At 36.0% G+C, this 22,867-nt stretch overlaps 1 protein-coding gene across 1 annotated transcript; it reads right to left on the bottom strand.

Moving 5' to 3' along the window:
• Positions 1-2,703: 2,703 nt before the first annotated feature.
• On the bottom strand, positions 2,704-20,414 carry LOC311080557 (uncharacterized protein). The gene is made up of 3 exons (XM_084110550.1): positions 20,341-20,414; positions 19,322-19,541; positions 2,704-4,672 (listed from the first exon to the last, which is right to left on the bottom strand). Exons 2-3 carry the CDS (start codon positions 19,491-19,493, stop codon positions 3,744-3,746), a joined length of 1,101 nt encoding a protein of 366 aa, XP_083966676.1. The 5' UTR covers positions 19,494-19,541; positions 20,341-20,414; the 3' UTR covers positions 2,704-3,743.
• Positions 20,415-22,867: the final 2,453 nt, after the last annotated feature.

Genomic DNA, 22,867 nt, shown 5'->3' with positions numbered 1-22,867 from the left:
GACTGAGGAAAAGAAAAAATGACTTCACTGGCAAATGACATGCCCAGACCTCAAATACTGTTTTATAACACAAAGACATTCCTTGCACAATGTTATGCGTATAAACATATTACTGCACTTTTAATATATATATATATATATATTAAATATTTCATTTATTTCCACTTGTTCATTAAAATACCAAAAGTATTGTATTGCATTGTATTTTGGTTTGCATTGTAAAATTGTTACATTTTTACAAAATGTTACATTTTTGCATTGTAAAAAACACTAAATGTTAATTACTGTTACTATTAAACTCTGTACATAATTATTTAATTTAAAATATTTTTTTCTTGTTTTTTCCTGTTCTCACCAACTTTAGATTGTATTATTATTGTTGTTGTTTAATCTATCATTTTAAATGGTTCAATTTATTTCCATTTGGTCACTAAAATACCAAAAGTTTTGTCCTTGTTTGCATTGTATTTTAGTGTGTTTTTAAAGTTAATTTTATTGACTTGCATTATTTTATCTTGCTCAGATGTGTAAACACTAAATAATAATAACTGTTAATATTGAACTCTGTACATAATTATTTAATTTAAAACATTTCTTGTTTTTTTCCTGTGTTCTCCACAATTTTAGATTTTATTATTATTAATGTTGTTGTTTAATCTATAAGTATTTAATACATTACCTTTTTCAGTTTTATATAATAATATGTATATATAAATATATATAAATAAAACGAAACTCTCTATTTGGTGTTTATTGGTTATATTTCATATATATTGGATTTATGTACATAGTTATACAAATATAATGTGAATATCTCAAATAAAGGTCTAAAACATTATCAAAATGTTATTTTCAATTATTCACATTCAAATGTTTTCTATATTAAAGATAATTATACCTTATTATAATGTAAAGGTTTATTAAGTTAATTGCACATTTTTTACATCCTACACAAGAACAAATATTACAAGTTTTATTTTATTTTTGTGCACAAAGTTATTTTATTATATGTTAATCGTACTTAAAGTGTATCTAGATTTAAAAATTATTACCAATTCATTTTATGGTATTTGTGGCAGAGACGGGAATCGAACCTCTAATTTTGTGTATTATTTCTGGCCCGCCTCCCTGGAATTTCCTCCGTTCCTATTGGCTAGCAGCGCTCTACACCTACATGCGACTGGCCCAAGCAGTGTGACAGTCTGTACATTCCACAAACAACAGAACAAACCTCATTCGGCATGGCAGTCTGCCTACAGCTCCTTGGTACGATGGCCTTACACCGGTCTCAAAAGTAAGGACTTTGTAGCGAATTTCAGCATGTATATATTAACAGAATAATAATAAAAAAGATTCAAAATAATTCTTAACATGTATTATATTGTATTAGCCTAGAAATCTAGACGCACCCTAGCGGCAGCAAAATGTATTTTGCAGCCAGGGTAGTCTAGCAACTCTCCATAGACCTTCTAGCTGCAAAAACCTAAATTGGGTCAGGCCAATCATGTCGCGTATAGAGTAGGTGGGGCGGGCTTAACATATGACGACAGAGTTGCGGCGGTTCCCTGCTACTTGAAAACAAAGAATGCCGGCTGCTGGCGAACATCTTTCGAATCGGCTTTGTCCGCGACTCTGGAGGACTTGGAGTTAAGTTTTTCTTTGAGAAAAGAGCAAAGAACGGCACTTAAGTCATTCTTAAAAAAAGGAAGATGTGTTCGTAGTTTTGCCGGCCAGATATGGCAAAAGTTGAATCTATCAACTAGCTCCGCTGTTGGGAAAACGCTCTGGTTGGTTGTAGCGCTGTCCTATTGCGTGCAGAGGGAATTTGAAAGACAGCCGTTTATCCCGCCCCTCGGATTGAGCTGCGTCTATGGAGAGTTGCCAGACCCAACATCTTGATGTAGGTCTGGCTTGCCAGGCTAATATTGTATAGTACATTTGTGAAATTTGCTTTTTTTTTTTTTTTTTAAAAAAAAAAAAAAAAAAAAGTGTTCATGTGATGTCACCCTATATATCTTACTGGCAATTTTATAAAAGCCCTCTTTTATGGACATGGTCGATAAATGTCCGGGGAACACTATTAATGAAACTTTTCATGTACTCCTGCAGAGCGAGGACCACCTTGCAAAAGGTTCGCCAAACATATGTTTTCCCCTAGCTTCTGTGCGTCACCCACCGTGCAAGAATGTACCACTTGCAAAAAAAAAACGCAACGCAATACAATTTGCGGTACAGTAAGTGCATGAATTCGACGTGTTAAATTCTTTATGTGCGGCTCAAGAAGTTCGCAAAGATAAGACATTCCTTCCGCGGAAAATCTGTATCTTTCATACAAGTAACTATCAGTTAAGGCAAGGGGATTTTGTCTGGCTAAAAACTCTTTCTCTACGAAGTGCTCGTCAAACAATTTGCGCTGAGATGTCCACCGGATTTGGAAGAAAAGGTGAAGTCATTGCAACAGACACTTGGAATAAGTTACGTCACCTATATGTTTCTTTGCTCTCAGCTGATTGGTCAAACTTGAATCCAGAACATAAACTGCCCCGGAGCAGGTTAGCTGTGCAGCGTAAGATACCATGGCAACGAACACCGATTAAAGCCAAGCTACTTTCATAGTACCTAAAACCCAGGGTTGGCGGAAACTAAACTGAAACATAGCTGGCTAGCCACCTAATCCGGCTTCATGGTACAGGCCCCAGACAATGCCTTCGAACATGCTTTAATCACAGCCGGAGGATCTCAGACAAATTTCAGAAAGAATCCCACCAGCAAAAGGAATACAACAGTTTTTATAGAATAGGAGCATGGCAAAAATGACATGAAACATTACATAATTTCCCTACAATTTGATTGGTTCTTCATATGCAAACCCTTCTGTTACTAGGTAGGAGAAAACTTAGATCTCAAATCATTAGAAAAAATAATAGAGAAAAGGGTTAAGAGTTCAGTTGATTACTCAATATGTCATGAAACTACTCTAGACAGTATATTTTTGATATTGTCATAGTCAACACTTTTTCATGGACACAATATTCAGAGGATATTTTGGTACATTTTGTTCAAGTGTTAGAATGTTAGGCCTGAAAAAGGGAAGTAAGGTTTAGATGTTAGAATCATGGTTAGTTTAAAAGATAGTTTACCATCTTATCTATTAAAAACCCATCACAATAGACAAGTAAAGTAGTGATGGCACCTCGTGTTGTCTTTCCCCTTGTAGCATGCGCAAGTGACGATTCTTTGTCAACCAATCAACATGCCCCACAAAGAGGACACAACCAAAAAGTTTGAGAACCACTACATTAAAGCAAAAAGGCCATTTGAAATCCGATTAAATCACAAAAGCAAATAAAATGTCAAAATACAAAAGATGCATATAAAACACATGGCACATGTTTTAGGCATGTCACCTGTTTAGATGGTATCTGATATGGTCCACATTTAAAAGGTGATGTGAACCGTTATATTTGAGCAGAAAAACAGATTTTGGCTACATTTAGCCACATTAATGAATGTAGCATTCATTTTACAGAGATTTTCTGGTGCCATTCTAAATTGCAGAACCATTTAAAAGTATTTACAAAAAAACACACACACAAAAAACAAACAAACACACAAATAGGGTCATTTGTGGGATCTGTAAATGATGGATTTTTTTTTATTACGTGGATCACAATTAAATTGCCTTCATCCAGAGTGAATGTGCAGATGATTTTTTTAGATTGTTCGTTTTTCTAAATCCATTGTCACACAGATGAACACACATGTGTCTTTCCAGAATGCGTTTGCAAATGATGTTTCAGGTCTCTATGATATGTGAAACTCTCTTTACACTGAAGACACTTGTAAGGCTTCTCTCCAGTGTGAAGTCTCATGTGAACCTCAAGGTTTCCTTTAAGTGTGAAACTCTTTCCACAGTGAGGGCAGGCGAACGGCTTCTCTCCAGTGTGAATTCTCACATGAGCCATAAGATTTCCTTTTTGTGTGAAGCTCTTCCCACACAGTTTGCAGGTGTAAGGGCTCTCTCCGGTGTGACCTCTCATGTGGATACCAAGGGATTCTTTATATGTAAAATTCATTCCGCACTGGGTGCAGGTGTAAGGCTTCTCTCCAGTGTGAATTCTCATATGAGTCTTGAGGCTTACTTTATGAATGAAACTCTTTCTACAGTGAGAGCACATGAAACGCTTCTCTCGAGTGTGACTTATCATGTGATATGTAAGATTTCCTTGTTGTGAGAAGCTCTTCCCACACAGTTTGCAGGTGAAAGGCTTCTCTCCAGTGTGAAGCAGCATGTGAGTCTTGAGACTTACTTTATGACAGAAACTCTTTCCACAGTGATGGCACGTGAAAGGCCTCTCTCCAGTGTGAATTCTCATGTGTGTCTTAAGGTATTTATTGAATCGGAAACTCCTTTCACACTGCTGGCATTTGAAAGGCTTCTCTCCGGAGTAAAATATTACATGCCTTTTAAGGCGCTTTATGTCCGGAAAACTCATTCCACACTGACATAAAAAACAGTCCTCTTTTGATTGAATTCTCCTATGGTGATTAAGGGTTTCTTTTCTTTTAAGGGTCTGTGAACAATTAAAAGTTTTTTCTCCAGTTATGAAATCATGATCTTTCTCTTCCATTTCATTCAGTTCTTGACTCTCTTCTTTCAGCAGCATCAGCTCTAAGGTGAACAGAGACAAATACAAGTTAACACCAGTGTAATGGCACAAAGCAACAGACATCAAAACATTTAGACATTTAAAGCTGCAGTCTGTAACTTTTGGCGCTCTAGCAGTTAATAAACAGAACTGTATGAGTCTTGCGGAAAAACACTGTAGCCGGAGCTACTTCTCTCTGTTTATGTCTATGACGAGTCACGCATGTACTCCTCCGCTGTGCGACCCGTACCAGTCTAAAATAGTCCGAAAATAAACGCTTATTATAGGTGTACTGAAGTGATTCAAGATAAGACCAAAACACGGTTTGGAAAATGGATTCACGATGTACTCACTTATTATATACATTTTGAACACAAAAAGGTTACGGACTGCAGCTTTAAAGCAACAAACAAAATATATGCTAGAAAATTAGGCCCACAGCATTAAAGATACAACAGAGTATTTCATTTTACACATGGGGTACATTTTTATCCCTGTATGCACCAAACCCATATTAGGTGTTTGCTGCCAAAAAAGCTTTTTTTTTTTTTCATCTGACCATAGAAAACTCTGTTTTCTTGATTACTATATTGTTAATCACACGGTTAATCACCCCTATATGTTATTTATACACTCACACACTCAGTCACGAGTTTTCGACCAAAAGTTTTGGAAACATTTAAGATTCAAAAGCATATGAATGTTGTTCCTGCATGAAAAATAAATGTTAGTTATGATTAATTTAAAAAAAATCCATCAAATGATATTATGAGGCCCTTCAGTTGCCTAAAAACATATTAATGGCTAAAGTCTGATTGCATTGTATTCAGCACAAACAGGGCTACAGTAATATGTGAGCAACATGTACATAAAAGTTTGTAGTTTTGAGAAAATAACGTTTATGCATGTTTTTTAAAAACACAAAAAATGTAAGTCACTGAAATAAGGCCATATAACACATAGTAAACATTTGTTCACAAGGCTTTTTAAAACTGGATCTTACTGCCTATAGTTTTTCTTCAAAATGATGTGAAAACCATCCTGATCACTCCTCCATACAAAACAATATAGTCATTTAACTTCTGTAAGACACTAATTGTCAGAATGGCTGTATGCGGGGTGGGCGTGAAACATCATGAATAATGCTGTGATTCACACCTGAAGAGACAAAGACCCTCCCCTGGGAATATCAATGAGGAATGTGACAGAGGGAACTATAGAGAATCAATGTGAGGAGACTTAATGATTGAATGTATTGTTCTGGCTTATTCACAAAATCAAGTTTAAGTTAAACGTACAGTATGGAATTTTTCGCCGCTAGGGGTCGCTAACCTCTTTACAATAACAAAGGCGTAGTTTGATGACGCAGCATTTGCTAAGAATTATGGATCTTGTCGTCAACGTCAAGCCGACCGATCTAATAATGTTTATGGATGACTGAATACATCGATGTTTTTATCATGACTGTGATATGAAGCAGTTCGGGATTGCTAAGAGACAGCTATCAGCTCCACACGCGACGCGAGTCCCACGGATATAAAAGGAATATGGACATTTCATTCTACCGAACTACACGCAAGTGCAGAATTACAACTCACAGGTCAGTTTATTAGACAAATTAAACTTGTGAGATAACGCAGCGATGTTTCACTTGGTCTAACATTACACTATCACACTAAACTGCATTTGAATGTGTTGAAATGTGTGTGTTAGTTTGTCTGTATGAGACTAGCAGTAAGCTAGATCAACATTAGAATAACAGAGATCATATTCTAACATTTTATCATTGTTGAACTATATAACATTGTTTAGTTTTATGTAAATGTGCTCACCTGTTTAATAAAGTACATGTAGGAGCGGTCGAAGTCTCGGACGTGGAGCTCTCGTTTATATACTGTCTATGGGAGCTCTAGGCATCTCGAAAACACCGCGCTGATATTGATTCTCGTTTTAGTTCTCCTTTTTTATCCAAAATCTGCTTGCCATGGTCCATAATGTTTGAACGAAACAACAACAGCGTGCAAATAGACATTGCAAAACTACACAGTTGTCCACATCTGTCGCTTTGGTTACTATCAGAGGGCTCTGGTTCATAGCTCTGGTTGCTATGGCAGTACGAGCGGAAACCAGGGACAACGCGGATATGACGCCATTGACGGCGACAAAACGGAAATAAAGAAACACGACGTGTCTTCGAATTAAATTACAAATTTCTCCTGGTTTGAAAGTTGTTGGAAACAGTCGGGATAATGTAAGTACACAACTAAAAAAAATATATAACATAGATATAGTGATTTTTGCTATTTTTAAAGCAAAAAAGTTACATATTGTGCCTTTAAAAGAAGTAATCTATAACTATACATTTTATTTACACAAAGACTTTACTTCAAAACTTTAGACCTACACTACCGTTCAAAAGTTTTAGATCTGTACGTTTTTTTTTTTTTTAAAGAAGTCTCTTCTAGTCACCAAGGCTGCATTTATTTGATCCATAATAAAGCAAAAACTGTTTATTTTTATTTAAATATATTTTAAAATGCAATTTATTCCCGTGGTCAAAATTTTCAGCATCATTACTCAGTCTACAGTGTCACATGATCCTTCAGAAATCATTCAAATATGATTTGCTGCTCAAGAAACATTTTTGATTATTATCAATGTTGAAAACAGTTGTGTAAAAAAAATCTGAATTTTTTGATGAACTGGAGGTTCAAAAGAACATTTATCTGAAATAGAAAGATTTTTTAACATTATAAATGTCTAATTTATTGTTACTTTTGATCAATATAGGGCATCCTTGTTGAATAAAAGTATAGATTTCTTAAAAAAAAAAAAAAAAAAACAGCCGCAAAAAACTAAACTCTTAAAGAGCCCAAACTTTTGAATGGTAGTGAATAATGTTACAATAGATTTCTATTGATTTTCTATATCTTTTGAACTTTCTATTCAAAGAATCCTGCACTGTAAAATGTAATTGATGATCTTACTAATAAAATTAAGTGAATAAAACTTATTTTGAATAAGTTTGTTGACCTTACTAAGTTTAATAAAGGACAACTTTTTAGCACGGAAAGTTATTAAACTCAATTGATTCAATTACCTCTACTTAAAATAATAAGTATTTTGAAAATGTATGAGTGGTCATGCGCAGTTCTACCAGTAAGTGGAGCCGATTTGCAACGCAAATTCCCGTATTTCTGACGGGAAAAGCACATGTAAAGGTGAGTCAGTGCTTCTTTGTCTAAGTTTTAATGTCTGAATTGCTTACTATACATAACTGATCGCGTAATTGATAAATAAACTAGCATTACACATGAACATTGGATGTGTTTTTATTTTAATCAAATTCTTGGATTGTGTTGGATTGTGCTAATCGAAATAAGGAGTCCTAGCATTTGTAAGTTGCTAATCGTTAGGTCCATGCTTTCAATCAAGGAACCTTTTTATGTTTTATTTATTTTATTGTGAGTATAACATAGACTGAGAAAAAAAATACTGATTATTCTAATTTACTGATTTATATTTTAATGTTGCAATAGTTATGTAGAAATAAAGCTATGCTATAATTAATATATTTTAAGTTTTAGATTACTTCAAATTAGGGGTGTGGGATTAAAATGTCTCCACGATCTGTTTTGAAGAAATATAATAGTATCGTGCTACAAGGCACATATCATTTGCAGTTCTGGCGCCTCCGTCTCAACATTGGCTATAGGCCTACTGTACAACGCGACGTACATTCACATCCGATGTTAACAGAGGAGTTACACTCACGGGACACTGCAATTCACAAACGTTTATTATTTGCATGTGCTTTAAACCTTGCCAGTTAAACATTTCATTTGCGTGCTATTCTTACATGGGCTTTTTTTTCTGAGCGCATCAACCACTTAAAGCCTGTCAAACAGCGCCTGATTACTGGACTTTATATTTCGCGTCTTATTGCGCTAATACTGTCAAATGTACACAATGTTTTCATGAACACAGTTGGTTATGTCTAAAGTTAAAGTAAACTTAACTTAATTTTTTAATCGGATGCATTATGTATTTTAGATGCGTGCAGGTCTTTAAGAGACAGTAGCCTAATAGTGAACAATGCTGCCCCTTGTCCTTAAAGGGATAGTTCACCCAAAAATGAAAATGTTGTCATCATTAACTAACTGTCATGTTGTTCCAAACCTGTATTCATTTCTTTCTTGTGCTGAACACAAAATAAGATATTTTGAAGAATGTGGGTAACCAAACAGTTGATGGTCCCCATAGACTTCCATATTAGGATGCTATGGAAGTCAAGGGGGACCATCAACTATTTGGTTATACCACTCACTGCTCTTGACTGAAGAACTTAAATAGAGTATTTTTATTAAGAATCAAGTTATAATGTATACAGTCAAGCCTATGTAGTGTTTTATTTCATTTGTATATTATGTTGTGTACATGTAATGTGTATCTTTGGTCCTATTTTTTTATTAACAAAGATAAAATAATGACTAGGCTAAGTTTTTTATCTTCATCCATTTTGGCCAAAAATGTCTGCTATATTATTATTTATAGGCTTTGTAAGGCTTTGTTTTTTTTGAAAATAGGGAAATTTGTTTGGCTATAATGCAAAATAGTAAAACCAACATGAAAAAGAATCGTGATATATTTTCCCATATCGCCCACCCCACTTCAAATGTTTGAACACAACATATTGATTTGTAAATAAAAATACAAAGCTGTATATTAAGAAGTGTGCATGTTAATATTATTTTCTTCATTTGCAGAGCTTGTTTTGTGAGATCAGACATGCAATGGAAATGAAAGTACTGTTTTTTTTCTTGTGAAAAGAGAGCTCTCTCCTATTGAAGCATTATCGCATAAAACATGGAAGCTACATCAGAACTATACCATTTCCATGCCTTAATGCAGACTTAATGCACGTTTGTGTTCATTCAAGTCATTTAATGCATTGAAGGTGCATTTAACAAGAAGTCATTCCCAACAAATTGATGCAGAACAAACAAGTGGATCAAAAGAATCTCCATTAATATTTCACTGTCCACTCTGTGAATTTAAGGAACCTTGTACAGAATCTGAGTTTTTCACCCACATTTAAAAAAGAATGAAAAGGTTCAGTGCCCATACAATGACTGCAATTTTGACAGCAGAATTTATTCTACAATTAATGCTCACAAATGTAAAGAACACCAATTAAGCAGTCAGAGGAAGTTAAAACTCAACATTGCAGTTGAAATTCTAAATGTAGCTGCAGAATTACCACAAGACGTTACACAAAATATGTCTTACCATGAGTCAATGGATTCTATTGAATTTGGCGAAGATGAAAATGAAAAAGAGGACCAGACTCAAAATCTGAATCTTTTGCAAAATCAACTAGAACATAATTTAGGTTTGCTCCTTCTTAAGATGCAAACCATTCTGCATATCTCTGATGCAGCAGTGCAGGAAGTAATTCAACAAATGAACCAGATCTTTCTTCTGTCAAAGCCCCTTTTGTGTAATGCCATACAGCAGATTCTAGATCAACATGGAGTCAGCGATAATGATTCTGTTTTGAGAGACATCATGAAAGGAGTCACAGAGAATAATTTGATCTTGAAAATTACTAATTCTGATGAGTCTCTTTCTCTCTCTACAGTCAGTAAAAGAGCATCATGTTTTCAGAAAGAGTTTCCAATAGTTGTGCTACAGGATATAAGAGTTTATATCCTGTTTATAACAGGATATAAACTTGGGAAAGACTCACAATCATTTGCTTATGTGCCAATTCTGGATATGCTATAGGTGCTTTTAAACAGAACTGATGTCTTTGAGAAAGTTCTTGCTCCTTTTGGCAATGCAAATGGGATCAACTCTTACAAAGACAGCACTAACTATTGTGAGAATGATTTTTTGATGGCAGGGAAATTTAGGATTTTGCTTACCCTTTACACTGATGAATTTGAGATTGCCACAAGATGTTCAGTGTCTGTTGGGTTCTTGCTAATCTTCCATCTAAACACCGCTCATCTATTCAGGCAATTCAGCTGGCACGCATATGCAAGGCTAGTGCAGTAAAACAATATGGATATGAGAAAGTCCTTCACCCTCTTGTACAAGACCTCAAAACTCTGGAGAAACATGGTGTTTTTTTGGAGCAGTTAGGGGAATGTGTTAAGGGAACTGTTCTCAATGTATCTGCTGACAATCTTGGTGCTCATTCCTTGGCAGGATTTCAAGAGAGTTTTATTGTGGAACACCCTTGCCGCTTTTGCATGGTGAAAAGGAGTGAAATGAAACATAATTAAAAGACCAAAATTTGGTAAAACAGTATGGTGTAAAAGGCAGGTGTGTTTTAAATGAGCTTGACCATTTTCACTCTGTCAGTGGCTTTCCACCTGACATCATGCATGATCTCTTGGAGGGTGTCATACCTAATGAAACATTGCACTGTGCCTCAATGGTTTAATCAACAAAAAGTACATCACCCTTGAGTATGTGAACAGAACAATCTAACAATTTCCATATAAATTCATAGACAAGACCGATCAACCTCAGGTCATTCCAACTACATTTGCCTCAAGAGAGCACTTTTAAGACTTCTCCCACTAATGTTTGGCTTTGACATCCCAGAAAATGATGCAACATGGGAGATTTTAATGCTTTTGAAAGACATGCTAGAATTGGTGACATCCTTCAGATTTACTGATGATACTATTGATTTTCTTGGGGCTAAAATTTCAGAGCACAGAGGTTTGCTTTTAAAAGTATTTCCTCATTTCGTGTTGCGTCCTAAACACCACTACATTGAACATTATCCACAACTAATAAGGACATATGGGCCACTTAGAGATGTCTGGACCATGCGTTTTGAAGGCAAGCATAAGTTCTTCAAACAAATCATTTGTGAGACAAAAAATTTCAAAAATGTCACACAAACTCTGCCAGTCCGACATCAGAGATTGATAGCATACCACGTGGACTCTTCATCCTTTTTTAAACCTTCTGTCCAGATGGACAAAGTGGCATCTACACTGACTTTTCCTGAGAGTGTACAGAACATGCTTCAGCAGAATTTTGCTACCCAAAGCACATCTAAAGTGTGCATTGATGGGATCAACTACAGTCCTGATATGGTTCTGTCTGCAAGGTGCAAGTTCATGTCTGCCTAATTTTGGGCAAATTGTAAAAAAAAAATTGTTTTGTATGCAAACAACAGACAGCGTGGTACATTGAGCATCTACAGTCCTATGAACTGTGCAGCCCTGTATCAGAAATGACAGTCACTAAGCTGTTTGAATTGAATGACCCTTTTCCACTGGCACCCTACAAAATTCAGGGCAGGACATTTGTTACAGCGAAACATTTTATCTTGTGCTAAATTTAACATTTAAAGTGGTAGTCCACCTAAAAAAGGAAATTCTGTTATTTACTCACCATCATGTTATTTCAACCCTGCATGACTTTCTTTTGCTGAATATAAAAGATATTTTGAACAATGTTTGTTACCAAACAGTTTCAGTTCCCCAATGACTTCCATGGTAACCTGAACGTGTTTGGTTTCCAATGTTCTTCAAAATATCATCTTTTATGGTCATACAGGGTTGAAACAACATGAGGGTGAGAAAATAACTGAATTTCCACTTTTTATCCCTTTATTATTGAGAACTCGGGTGTAAAATTAATAGATTTTTCTCATTGTTAGGTTCACAGGACACAATGGAGACAAGAACTATACTTAGAGTGATAGTGAATGAAAATGACATACGGAAAATCACGCTGCATTGGAAACCACAAACTTTGGACACATTGATGGAACAACTTGAAGAGAAGTTAGATCTTCCATACAAGTTTTCTCTTCAGTGCGAAGATGCTGATTTTAACAATGCACTAATCAACCTAACAGACATTGCAGATTTACCTGAGAGGCCCACCTTAAAGGTGATCTCTCTTGTACCATCTCCTACACCAAGTACAGCTGACACAGACATTGTATCTTTGTCCTCTGAAGAACGGTCATCTCATGTACGCCAGGCTCAGGGGCCAGAGACATTTGAAATCCCCAATTTTCCTGTAGATATTGAGTTCCAATTGTGCCAAGGAAACCTTCTGTACATGAGAGACCAGACATATGCGACCCTGGATCACAAAACCAGTCATAAGTCGCACAGGTATATTTGTGGCAATAGCCAACAAAACATTGTATGGGTCAAAATTATCGATCTTACTTTTATGCCAATAATTATTAGGATACTAAGTAAAGATCATGTTCCATGAAGATATTTTGTAAATTTCCTACCGTAAATATATAAAACATTTATTTTTGTGAGTGGATGCAGCAATATCGCGAACATAAATGGACAACTTTAAAGGCGATTTTCTCAATGTTTAGATTTTTTTGCGCCCTCATATTCCAGATTTTCAATAGTTAATTTTTACTTATTTTTTTTAAATTGAGATTTATACATCATCTGAAAGCTGAATAAATAAGCTTTCCATTGATGTATGGTTTGTTAGGATAGGAAAATATTTGGTTGAGATAGAACGTTATTTAAAAATAATTAAATAAATTGCATTTAAAAAATATATCCAAATAGAAGTCTGGAAATAATCTAACAAATATAAATAAAAACGTACTCATCCGAAATTGTAGCCACGGCTGGACCACGTCGCTATTTAAAATGCAAACGTTCATTGTCGGAGTCCCGCTCTTCTTCTGAGGAAAATGCATTATCTTCGTCACTATCCAGGGCGAGCTGAGGAGCTTCCTCACCTGTGTAGCGTGCCATCTTCCTAACAGGAAAGTGGATGAAATTTATGATGAAACTTAATGATTTTTAGGGCGTTTACCATTTTGCAGATCACCTCAACACGTAAGCTGTGTCCCAATGTGAAGGCTGCATCCTCCGAAGGCCGTATTTGAAGGCTGATTGCGTCACAGCGGCGCGACAAAGGGCGTCCCAATTCAAAGGCTGCATCCTTGGAAGGTCACATTTGAAGGCCGATTGCGTCACGCGGCTCGATGAAGGCTGTCCCAATTCAATTCTGCATCCTCCGAAGGCCGTATTCGAAAGACGGTTGCGTCATCGCGCCGCGACGAAGGCTACTCTGATTCAAAAGCGACAACAAATGCGCCCTTCGTTTCCCCGTGAAAGGAAGGATACATAAATGGACACTTAACGGCCTATGCTACCCTATTCTACCCCATAAGTCATTGCGCGCCGTTGACGACAGCATTTATTTATTTATTTTTTAAAGGCGGCCGAGACTAGAGATCGGTGGTGGACAGCAAATTCACATTTAAATGTAAGTATTATGTTTTAATTTACTCAAATAGCTAGCGAAACCAGAGTTAAAGTTTATTATAAACTTCATCTTAACTCCTTCGTCATCATTGCGTGGCTTCATTTGTCAGGTAGTTTTAGGCAAAACTTGTGGTAATAACGTTATTAGTTTAACGACCTGTTTGTAATATTTGCACTAGTCTATCTCACTTGTGTATTATAAGAAATATCGCTCACCCTATAAAGCCTAAAACAATAAGAAAAGCAGTAGATAATGCAATGGGGTTTCACTTTTATGTGTTTTTGTAGTGCTGTCATGCAAGCTATGTGTTTTTAACCAAATTTGAGTATACAGAAATATTAAGTATATTTTGCATGTCTTGATGTGTCATATTTTGCAGTGTTAACAATGCACTTAAGATTGCACCCCTGTGTTAAGTACCCTTTTCTGCTTTTTTAGAACAATTCAGGGAAAAATGGGTCTGGGAAGAAAATGAATACACACATCTTTGCTGAAATGTATTGTGCTGTTGTTGTTAACAAGCCATGGTTAATTTGCTCTGCCTTAGGATTGCATGTGTCCTGGGACAGGAGAGGGTGTGAGTGGGAAACCCACTGCTGAAACTTGGCCCTGGTTTGTCCTCATGGATGAGGTGTTGGGACTGTTGTATTACAAATTTATAAAAATGTTTAATTTAGGTTTACATTGAATTTAGCATGTTAAGGTTAGGTATAAATTATTATTATCAGAGTTTTCTAGCAAAAGACTCCGGTCAGTCCTGTTTTACTGAAACTCTTAATGGCTTTTGGAGCTTGTGTTTTAACAAGAGAGTCCTGCCAGTCCTGTACTCGGGTCTCAGCATTTGAATAGATATGCTGAGTGAATTAGGATGGGCAGCACTCTCAGTCTAAAACAGGTTCCTAAACCTGTCTCATCACAAAGTTTTGGTATCTGCCCCTAAATGTATATAAACTGTATGAGAACGTCCACTTAGTCAGACTTTTGAAGAACTGCAGCCACGTCAACGCGAAGTCCTCAATAAAGAATAACTTCTTCAACGTGATCCCAAAAGTCTCCTGGTCTTCGATTCTGAGTTTCCAACAGGACAGAGGCATTGCACCAACCCCCTGTCCTCATTGCCTCAATCCCTGAGGACATACCAGGGCAGAGTTCAGCAGTGTGTAACCAAGAAGAGGAGGAGCCAGGGGCAACACCAGCATCAGCACCAGCACCACAAAGAAGGCGAGACAGAGAGGACGAGTTTTTGGACTTGATTAGAGAAGACATGGGACTGCAGAGGCGAGGAGAGCACTGGAGAGTAGGGAGAGGATGGACAGGCTGTTTTCTCTTTTTTGAAAGAATTATTGAGAAATATATATATATTCTTGTTTAACTTTTTTCACCTATATTTTTTAAAAGGAAAAAAATCTGTACATTTATTTATTTTTATGCAACTTTAAATGTGTAAATAAAAGAGAATTCATTGCTCTGGACATTGTTTATTTTTGTAATGACAGTCATAATTTCTACATGAAACAAATTCTTCTATACCTTTTTTTTCCCCCAGCTATTTACAACATACGTTAAACATATCAAAATCAACATAAACATTTAAATTTACAGTACATAAAATAAGAAAAATGATGTAGACTTTTATTCAGCTGAGTGGGAGACCCTGGTGTGCTGGTGGGACATCATCTGGGATGGTCTCCAGAGTGTTTGACTGCATATTTTCACTATCCACTAAGTTGTCTATCAACAGGTTTGCAGTGCTGACTCATGGAATAAATATTGAGATACTTTATTACACTAAAGTACTTTTAATAACCACTAATACCGCATTGGGGAAAAACTACTAGTCATATATTTTAAACTTAGTTAAGCAATTTTTTTTTTTTTTTTTTTTTTTCATTATCTTGCATACTCTAATGTACTTAAGATATCAAGAGTAAAAGTAAAGGAATTCTGCAGGAAAAAAAAACTTGTCAGGGTTTTTATGATGTTTTGCATTTCTATTACTGCATGTTGCATTTTACTTCTGAATATTTTCAAGGTTGATACATTTAAACTATATACTTTTGTGTAGTTTAATGTAAAACAATGCATCATGTTGTAAAATAACAGTTTTGTAGTGTTGCTGTCCCGTGTGGGAAAATTACTTTGAGTATTAACGAAGTATGTAGTTCCTTACATACCACCACTGGTTATTTTGAAAATTAAAGTAACAAAATGTAGGCCTATTGTCACAATATTAACAAATTGTTGCTAACTACAGCTCCATCCCATTTCAAAGGGCGCATCTGAAGCGCTCGGACCGGTCTAGCCTACAGAGGATTGTTCTTGTCGCCTAGCAACAGTGACTGACAGCTGCCGATGAAGAGCGGGAGTAACATTCGCACTGGACTTTTTATATTCAACTGGGTTTTATATTCAAATGGGGTTAAAAACCTGTGTAAATATATTTACCATGGTCCATTTATGTGCATAATAAAAAGAATACACTAGCCTACAAAATCGCATCAAGGTAAGATATAAATGAACATTTGAATCTTCGGCTAAGCCGAAAGTATGACCTGAAACATCCTTAATACCATGTCCTCCAGTAAAATATAAAACATAAAAATGGCAATAGCCAATTCTGGCTCCATAGCATATCAATTGAATTGTCAGGATGGCAGCATACTCTCGCACCGTTGCTTGGCGCCTGGAGCAGTAATCGGGAACACCTGGCTGCGCAATTAGGAAATCCTACGGAGGCTACATGGTGCGTCCTTCAGAGGACGCATAGGCTGCATCCTTGAAGTCTTCAGTCCTTCGAAGGATGCAGCCTTCACATTTCAACACAGCTGTAATCTTATGAATAGCACGCTCTGCGCGTGGGTGTGACCACATTAACGATAATTAGCTATGCCAGGGGAAACTGTACCTCTTTAGTTTCATACAGATTACATTTCAGGAGAATATTTGTTTTAAATGTGAACTGTTTTAATTAAAAGTAGACATTTCAAGCTTTCTTTAGACATACATTTTATGTTTGTGTGATAAGTATTCGCTGAGTTTCAACTCATTATTCAGACGTCTGTCTTTCAGGAAGTTTCTCGCGGAGACAGAGACAGCGACAGCTGAAAGCGCACCCTGTTTATATTCTTTATTTTACAAAAACACAAGGATTTGTTGTTATTGTGAGTGAACAAATAAAAGACCCTTTATAGTTGATAAAGATGTATAAATACTTATATGTATGGCCAACAATTACGGAGTATTTTAAGTTGTTTAGGCTGAGGAAAAAATCCAGCAGAACGCACTGGCGCGTTCTTTGGGTTTAGAGGGTTAACTAAACTGGTTTTGTGATGCTTCTAAAAAAAAAAAAAATTACATTTTAATTAAAGGGTGGAGATTTCCATCCCACCATTGACAGCTATGCAACTAAAAACTTTGACGCATCAAAAAGTTCTAAAGAAGTTGTAAAACTAATCTAATCTAATATTCTGAAGAGAATTGATCGCTTTATAAGCTAAACAGGTTTACTTTAGGCTTTTATTCACATATAAACATTCATCAACACACACAAGTTGTGGAAACAGAAGCTCAAGCATGTTTACTTGACGTGCAAAAAATGAGGTTAATTCTCGTGTTACGCAGCAGGTTTGAGCTTCCGCAAGAACCAATGAGAACTGCAAGAACTTCTGTATTTTTTTCCTAATTAAATGTGTGACTTCATGTTATAATACGAATGTTCAATATGAAAGTAGCTAGGGTTGCGCGATATGCTCCATTTTCATATCGTCCTATCGTCAGCCTGTGAGATCGGCGATACACGATATTATCGTGAGGGGGCGGGGCTTACTTATTTGATTATTAACTTGCTTATTTACTCATCAATTTGCTTGTTTTATTACTTCGTTTTAAATGAGAATCTTTTTTCTATTTTGCTAGCAAAGGTGGAGTGTTTATTAATAGGCTAAATCAGGTTATTTCCTGGTATAGTGAGGTAAAAAAAAGATCCTAATCATTCTTGTATCTGACTCGGAGTATTTCAACATGTCAGCGGGAAATTTACGGACACACATTATCCTCTCATGCCGTTACAGATCTGTAGCATTTTGACTGTTTGACGAGATGTGAACACGTTTTAATTTCTTGATTCAAGAAAGAGTCGGAGTCTGCGATATATGTCCTCCTACCAGTGCTCTCTCTGTCTGGATGCACTTCACATGCGCACCGCACTTCAATAACGCAGGTGTTTTAAATGCCAGGAGAAATTAGAGGCAAAAATCTAAAAGTCGATCGGTTATACGCCGACTTAAACTTATGACTTGACTCTGATAAAGGAAAACGGGTTAATCCGTTTACATGACCACATGCATTGTCAGTTTATTCAGCATAATCGAGTTAATAACGTGCATGTAAACGCGCTCAATCCCTGAAAACGAAAGCAGAAACGGACTGAGCTTTCGCTGCATTAACAGCACGTTCTCTCAGAGTCGACGGTGGATAACGGTAGGCTACAGCAACTATCTTAATTTACTGGCTGAATATTTCTCTTGTGGACTTACATTATTGACAGCGAAAAAATTAGAAGAATATTTCTTGTTAAACAAGTTTGAAGTTGCTTGTGATTTTCACAGATGGCAGAGTTTCACAGATGCTTCGTGAACTAAGACTTTTATTAGGCCTAGGCGGCCTATATCATTTTATTGATATTATTATTATAATTAATATTTTGTAATTGTATTGTTTTTAGTGTTATTCGTGTCATTAAATATTTTGTTAATGTGCAATGGAAACAAAATATACTGACGAACAACGATGCCGCGTCTTCATCTAGGCTCTGTATAAAAATTATGCGTCTGTTAAAGCACTCTTGACAATTTGTGAATGGATCACCTTGCAATGAAATTTCGTTGTGGGATGTAGTTTTTGTTTTGTCTGTTTTAAAAACATTTTCTTTGAGGAGTCCTCATACGCGCGTGATATGGCGCAAGTGTGGTTATGTGGTGATGTCGTTATGAATTTAGGCAAGGCAAATATAATTGTAGTTCCTAATTAATTTAATAACTATACTAGCTTCATAATAATAATAATGATTTAATACATTAATGGAAAAACGAGCCAATTATCGTATTGATATCGTCAAAGGCATCTGCCATCGGCGATATCTCTGTCTATCGTCGATACACGATACTATCGTCTATCGGCACAACCCTAAAAGTAGCATCTTCTCATGTTCGCTTGAAGGCAGCGTTATTATTTGTCTGATCATATGATGTCAACATGTCTGTCCACATGAGGGACTCGCTGCATGTCAAATAAAACCACTTTAATTCCTCCGAAAATATTTCTGTAGAGCTGGGCATTTTATTAAGGACCAAATTACTGAGTTCAGCTTTGAGAATGAAACCAACCTGTTTGTTCCTCAGTTTCTTCTTGTTTCACTCTGAATGTTTCCTCAATCTTCATGTCTTCACTCTCCTCTTTAATAATCGCCATCTTTGTTTGTTCCTCAGTAACTTCTTGTTTCACACTGCTCGCTTCTTCAATCTTCATTTCTTCAGTCTCCTCTTTAATAAACGCCATCTTTATAGTGAGTCACGTGAATCTCAGTCGCTTCACCAGGGGTTTTTCCTGTGTGTTTAGACAATATTGTCATGATTAAGATGAGAATAATTAACAGAAAGAAAAATAAATCCAAACTAAATCTGTCTCTCAATCAGCTCCCTAGTTCAAACAACTACCATAGCTCTCTAATTACTACAAATAAAACAACAAAAAACATGGTTATTGTAGTTAAACCATGGTAATCACAAATTAACCATGGTTTTGCTACACTGTTATAGTTTAAACATTGTATTTGTAGTAAAACTGTGGTTATGCAAATGGTAATCAATCCAAAAATCAATCAATCCAAAAAAAACATGGTTTTAACACTTTTCCAGACTAAAAAGAACATAAATTATACTGTTAATTTTATTAGTTTGAAGCTGGTATTTAATGATTTGTATATTATATTTAATGTATTCCATTTTCAAGAAACATTTACAGTTGGTTTGTTTTCTCGTTGCATTTAAAAATTGCATTTTGACCAGCATGTCTCGTCAACGAGTGGCGATTCGAGCGCTTCAAATTACTGAATCATTTGATTCAATTGACTCGGAGTATCAAAAACCTCATCATAACTTTCTTTAGTGACCAAATTCGTTTTCACGATAAACTGATTCACGACATACAACGCAAAATGAGATGCACCTTTTCTGTTACTCATGTGTGCTTTACTCACAGAAAATAACGTTCAATAAAGTTAGATAAAGCAATACAATTGTACATTTAATGCAGACTAATTCCTTTAAGATCGCCTCTAATAATTACAAAATCGACTGAATTATTTTTATCTATTCAAACACATTAAATCCCTAAAAACACAAACCTTTCTTCAGCGGAATCACAACTGACAGGGGCTCGCGGCGCCGGCTTGTGACGTCACATCGTCAGACTAAAATAAAAGTCCCGTTCACACGCTGCTATCTAAAGTCACAAAAGTACATAGAAATTTAAATGCAAAACACACACATAGTAAAAACAATAAGAAACAAATAAGGTATTCATATTTGAATCCTTGGAGAAATGCATGTTGTCTAATAATGCGCTAAAAGAGTTTGTAGCACATCTTGTGTTTGGGTGCAGAAACATACCAGGGATTGGTAACTTATTTTTCTGTAACAAGACATTTTTAAATTTATGTTTGGATGTAATTTTCTAATGTAATAGTAAATCAATAATTATTATACAATAAACAATGTTTGTCAATAAAATCAAACCTTTATTTGGGCCACAGACAAACACAGAAACAATATATAGGTAAATTGTTGTAATATGTTTTAGTAATTGTGCAAAATTAATAGTGACTGTGTGTTTTTCCTCTCTGAATAATTTTCCATGGCTTTGTAAATTAGTCGTATAAGCAGTTGATGACCAGGATGAGGAGCGGCAGAGAGAAAGAGAGACAAAAGCTGTGTCCCAATGTGAAGGCTGCATCCTTCGAAGGACTGAAGATTTCAAGGATGCAGCCTATGCGTCCTCCGAAGGACGCACCATTTAACGGCGCCAAGCAACGGTGCGAGAGTATGCTGCCATCCTGACAATTCATTTGATATGCTATGGAGCCAGAATTGGCTATTGTCATTTTTATGTTTTATATTTTACTGGAGGACATGGTATTAAGGATGTTTCAGGTCATACTTTCGGCTTAGCCGAAGATTCAAATGTTCATTTATATCTTACCTTGATGCGATTTTGTAGGCTAGTGTATTCTTTTTATTATGCACATAAATGGACCATGGTAAATATATTTACACAGGTTTTTAACCCCATTTGAATATAAAACCCAGTTGAATATAAAAAGTCCAGTGCGAATGTTACTCCCGCTCTTCATCGGCAGCTGTCAGTCACTGTTGCTAGGCGACAAGAACAATCCTCTGTAGGCTAGACCGGTCCGAGCGCTTCAGATGCGCCCTTTGAAATGGGACGGAGATGTAGTTAACAACAATTTGTTAATATTGTGACAATAGGCCTACATTTTGTTAATTTAATTTTCAAAATAACCAGTGGTGGTATGTAAGGAACTATATACTTTAATACTCAAAGTAATTTTCCCACACGGGACAGCAACACTACAAAATTGTTATTTTACAATATGATGCATTGTTTTACATTAAACAACACAAAAGTATGTAGTTTAAATGTATCAACCTTGAAAATATTCAGAAGTAAAATGCAACATGCAGTAATAGAAATGCAAAACATCATAAAAACCCTGACAAGGTTTTTTTTTCCTGCAGAATTCCTTTACTTTTACTCTTGATACCTTAAGCACATTAGAGTATGCAAGATAATGAAAAAAAAATAATACAAAAATTGCTTAACTAAGGTTTAAAATATATGACTAGTAGTTTTTCGCCAATGCGGTATTAGTGGTTATTAAAAGTACTTTAGTGTAATAAAGTATCTCAATATTTATTCCATAAGTCAGCACTGCAAACCTGTTGGTAGACAACTTAGTGGATAGTGAAAATATGCAGTCAAACACTCTGGAGAGCATCCCAGATCATGTCCCACCAGCAGGAGGCCTTACCAGGATCTCTATTGTGGAGCCCATCCCGGTCCAGCAGCACACCAGGGTCTCCCGCTCAGCTGAATAAAAGTCTACATTATTTTTTCTTATTTTATGTACTGTAAATTTAAATGTTTATGTTGATTTTGATATGTTTAACGTATGTTGTAAATAGTTGGGGGAAAAAAAGGTATAGAAGAATTTGTTTCATGTAGAAATTATGATTATCATTACAAAAATAAACAATGTCCAGAGCAATGAATTCTCTTTTATTTACACATTTAAAGTTGCATAAAAATAAATAAATGTACAGATTTTTTTTCCTTTTAAAAAATATAGGTGAAAAAAAGTTAAACAAGAATATATATATATATTTCTCAATAATTATTTCAAGAAGAGAAAACAGCCTGTCCATCCTCTCCCTACTCTCCAGTGCTCTCCTCGCCTCTGCAGTCCCATGTCTTCTCTAATCAAGTCCAAAAACTCGTCCTCTCTGTCTCGCCTTCTTCGTGGTGCTGGTGCTGGTGCTGGTACTGGTGCTGGTCCTGCCTCCTCCTCTTCTTGGTCACACACTGCTGAACTCGGCCCTGGTCTGTCCTTGGGGATTGAGGCCATGAGGACAGCAGGGTTGGTGCAATGCCTCTGTCCCAACACCTCATCCATGAGGACAAACAAGGGCCAAGTTTCAGCAGTGGGTTTCCCACTCACACCCTCTCCTGTCCCAGGACATGTGCAATCCTAAGGCAGAGCAAATTAACCATGGCTTGTTAACAACAACAGCACAATACATTTCAGCAAAGATGTGTGTATTCATTTTCTTATATATATATATATATATATATAT

This window comes from Abramis brama (genome assembly GCF_963993115.1).
Source record: "Abramis brama genome assembly, chromosome: 4".
NCBI classification, from domain to species: Eukaryota; Metazoa; Chordata; class Actinopteri; order Cypriniformes; family Leuciscidae; genus Abramis; species Abramis brama.
The sequence above is the reverse complement of the archived record's forward strand: the minus strand, read 5'-3'. Positions and strand labels throughout refer to the sequence as shown.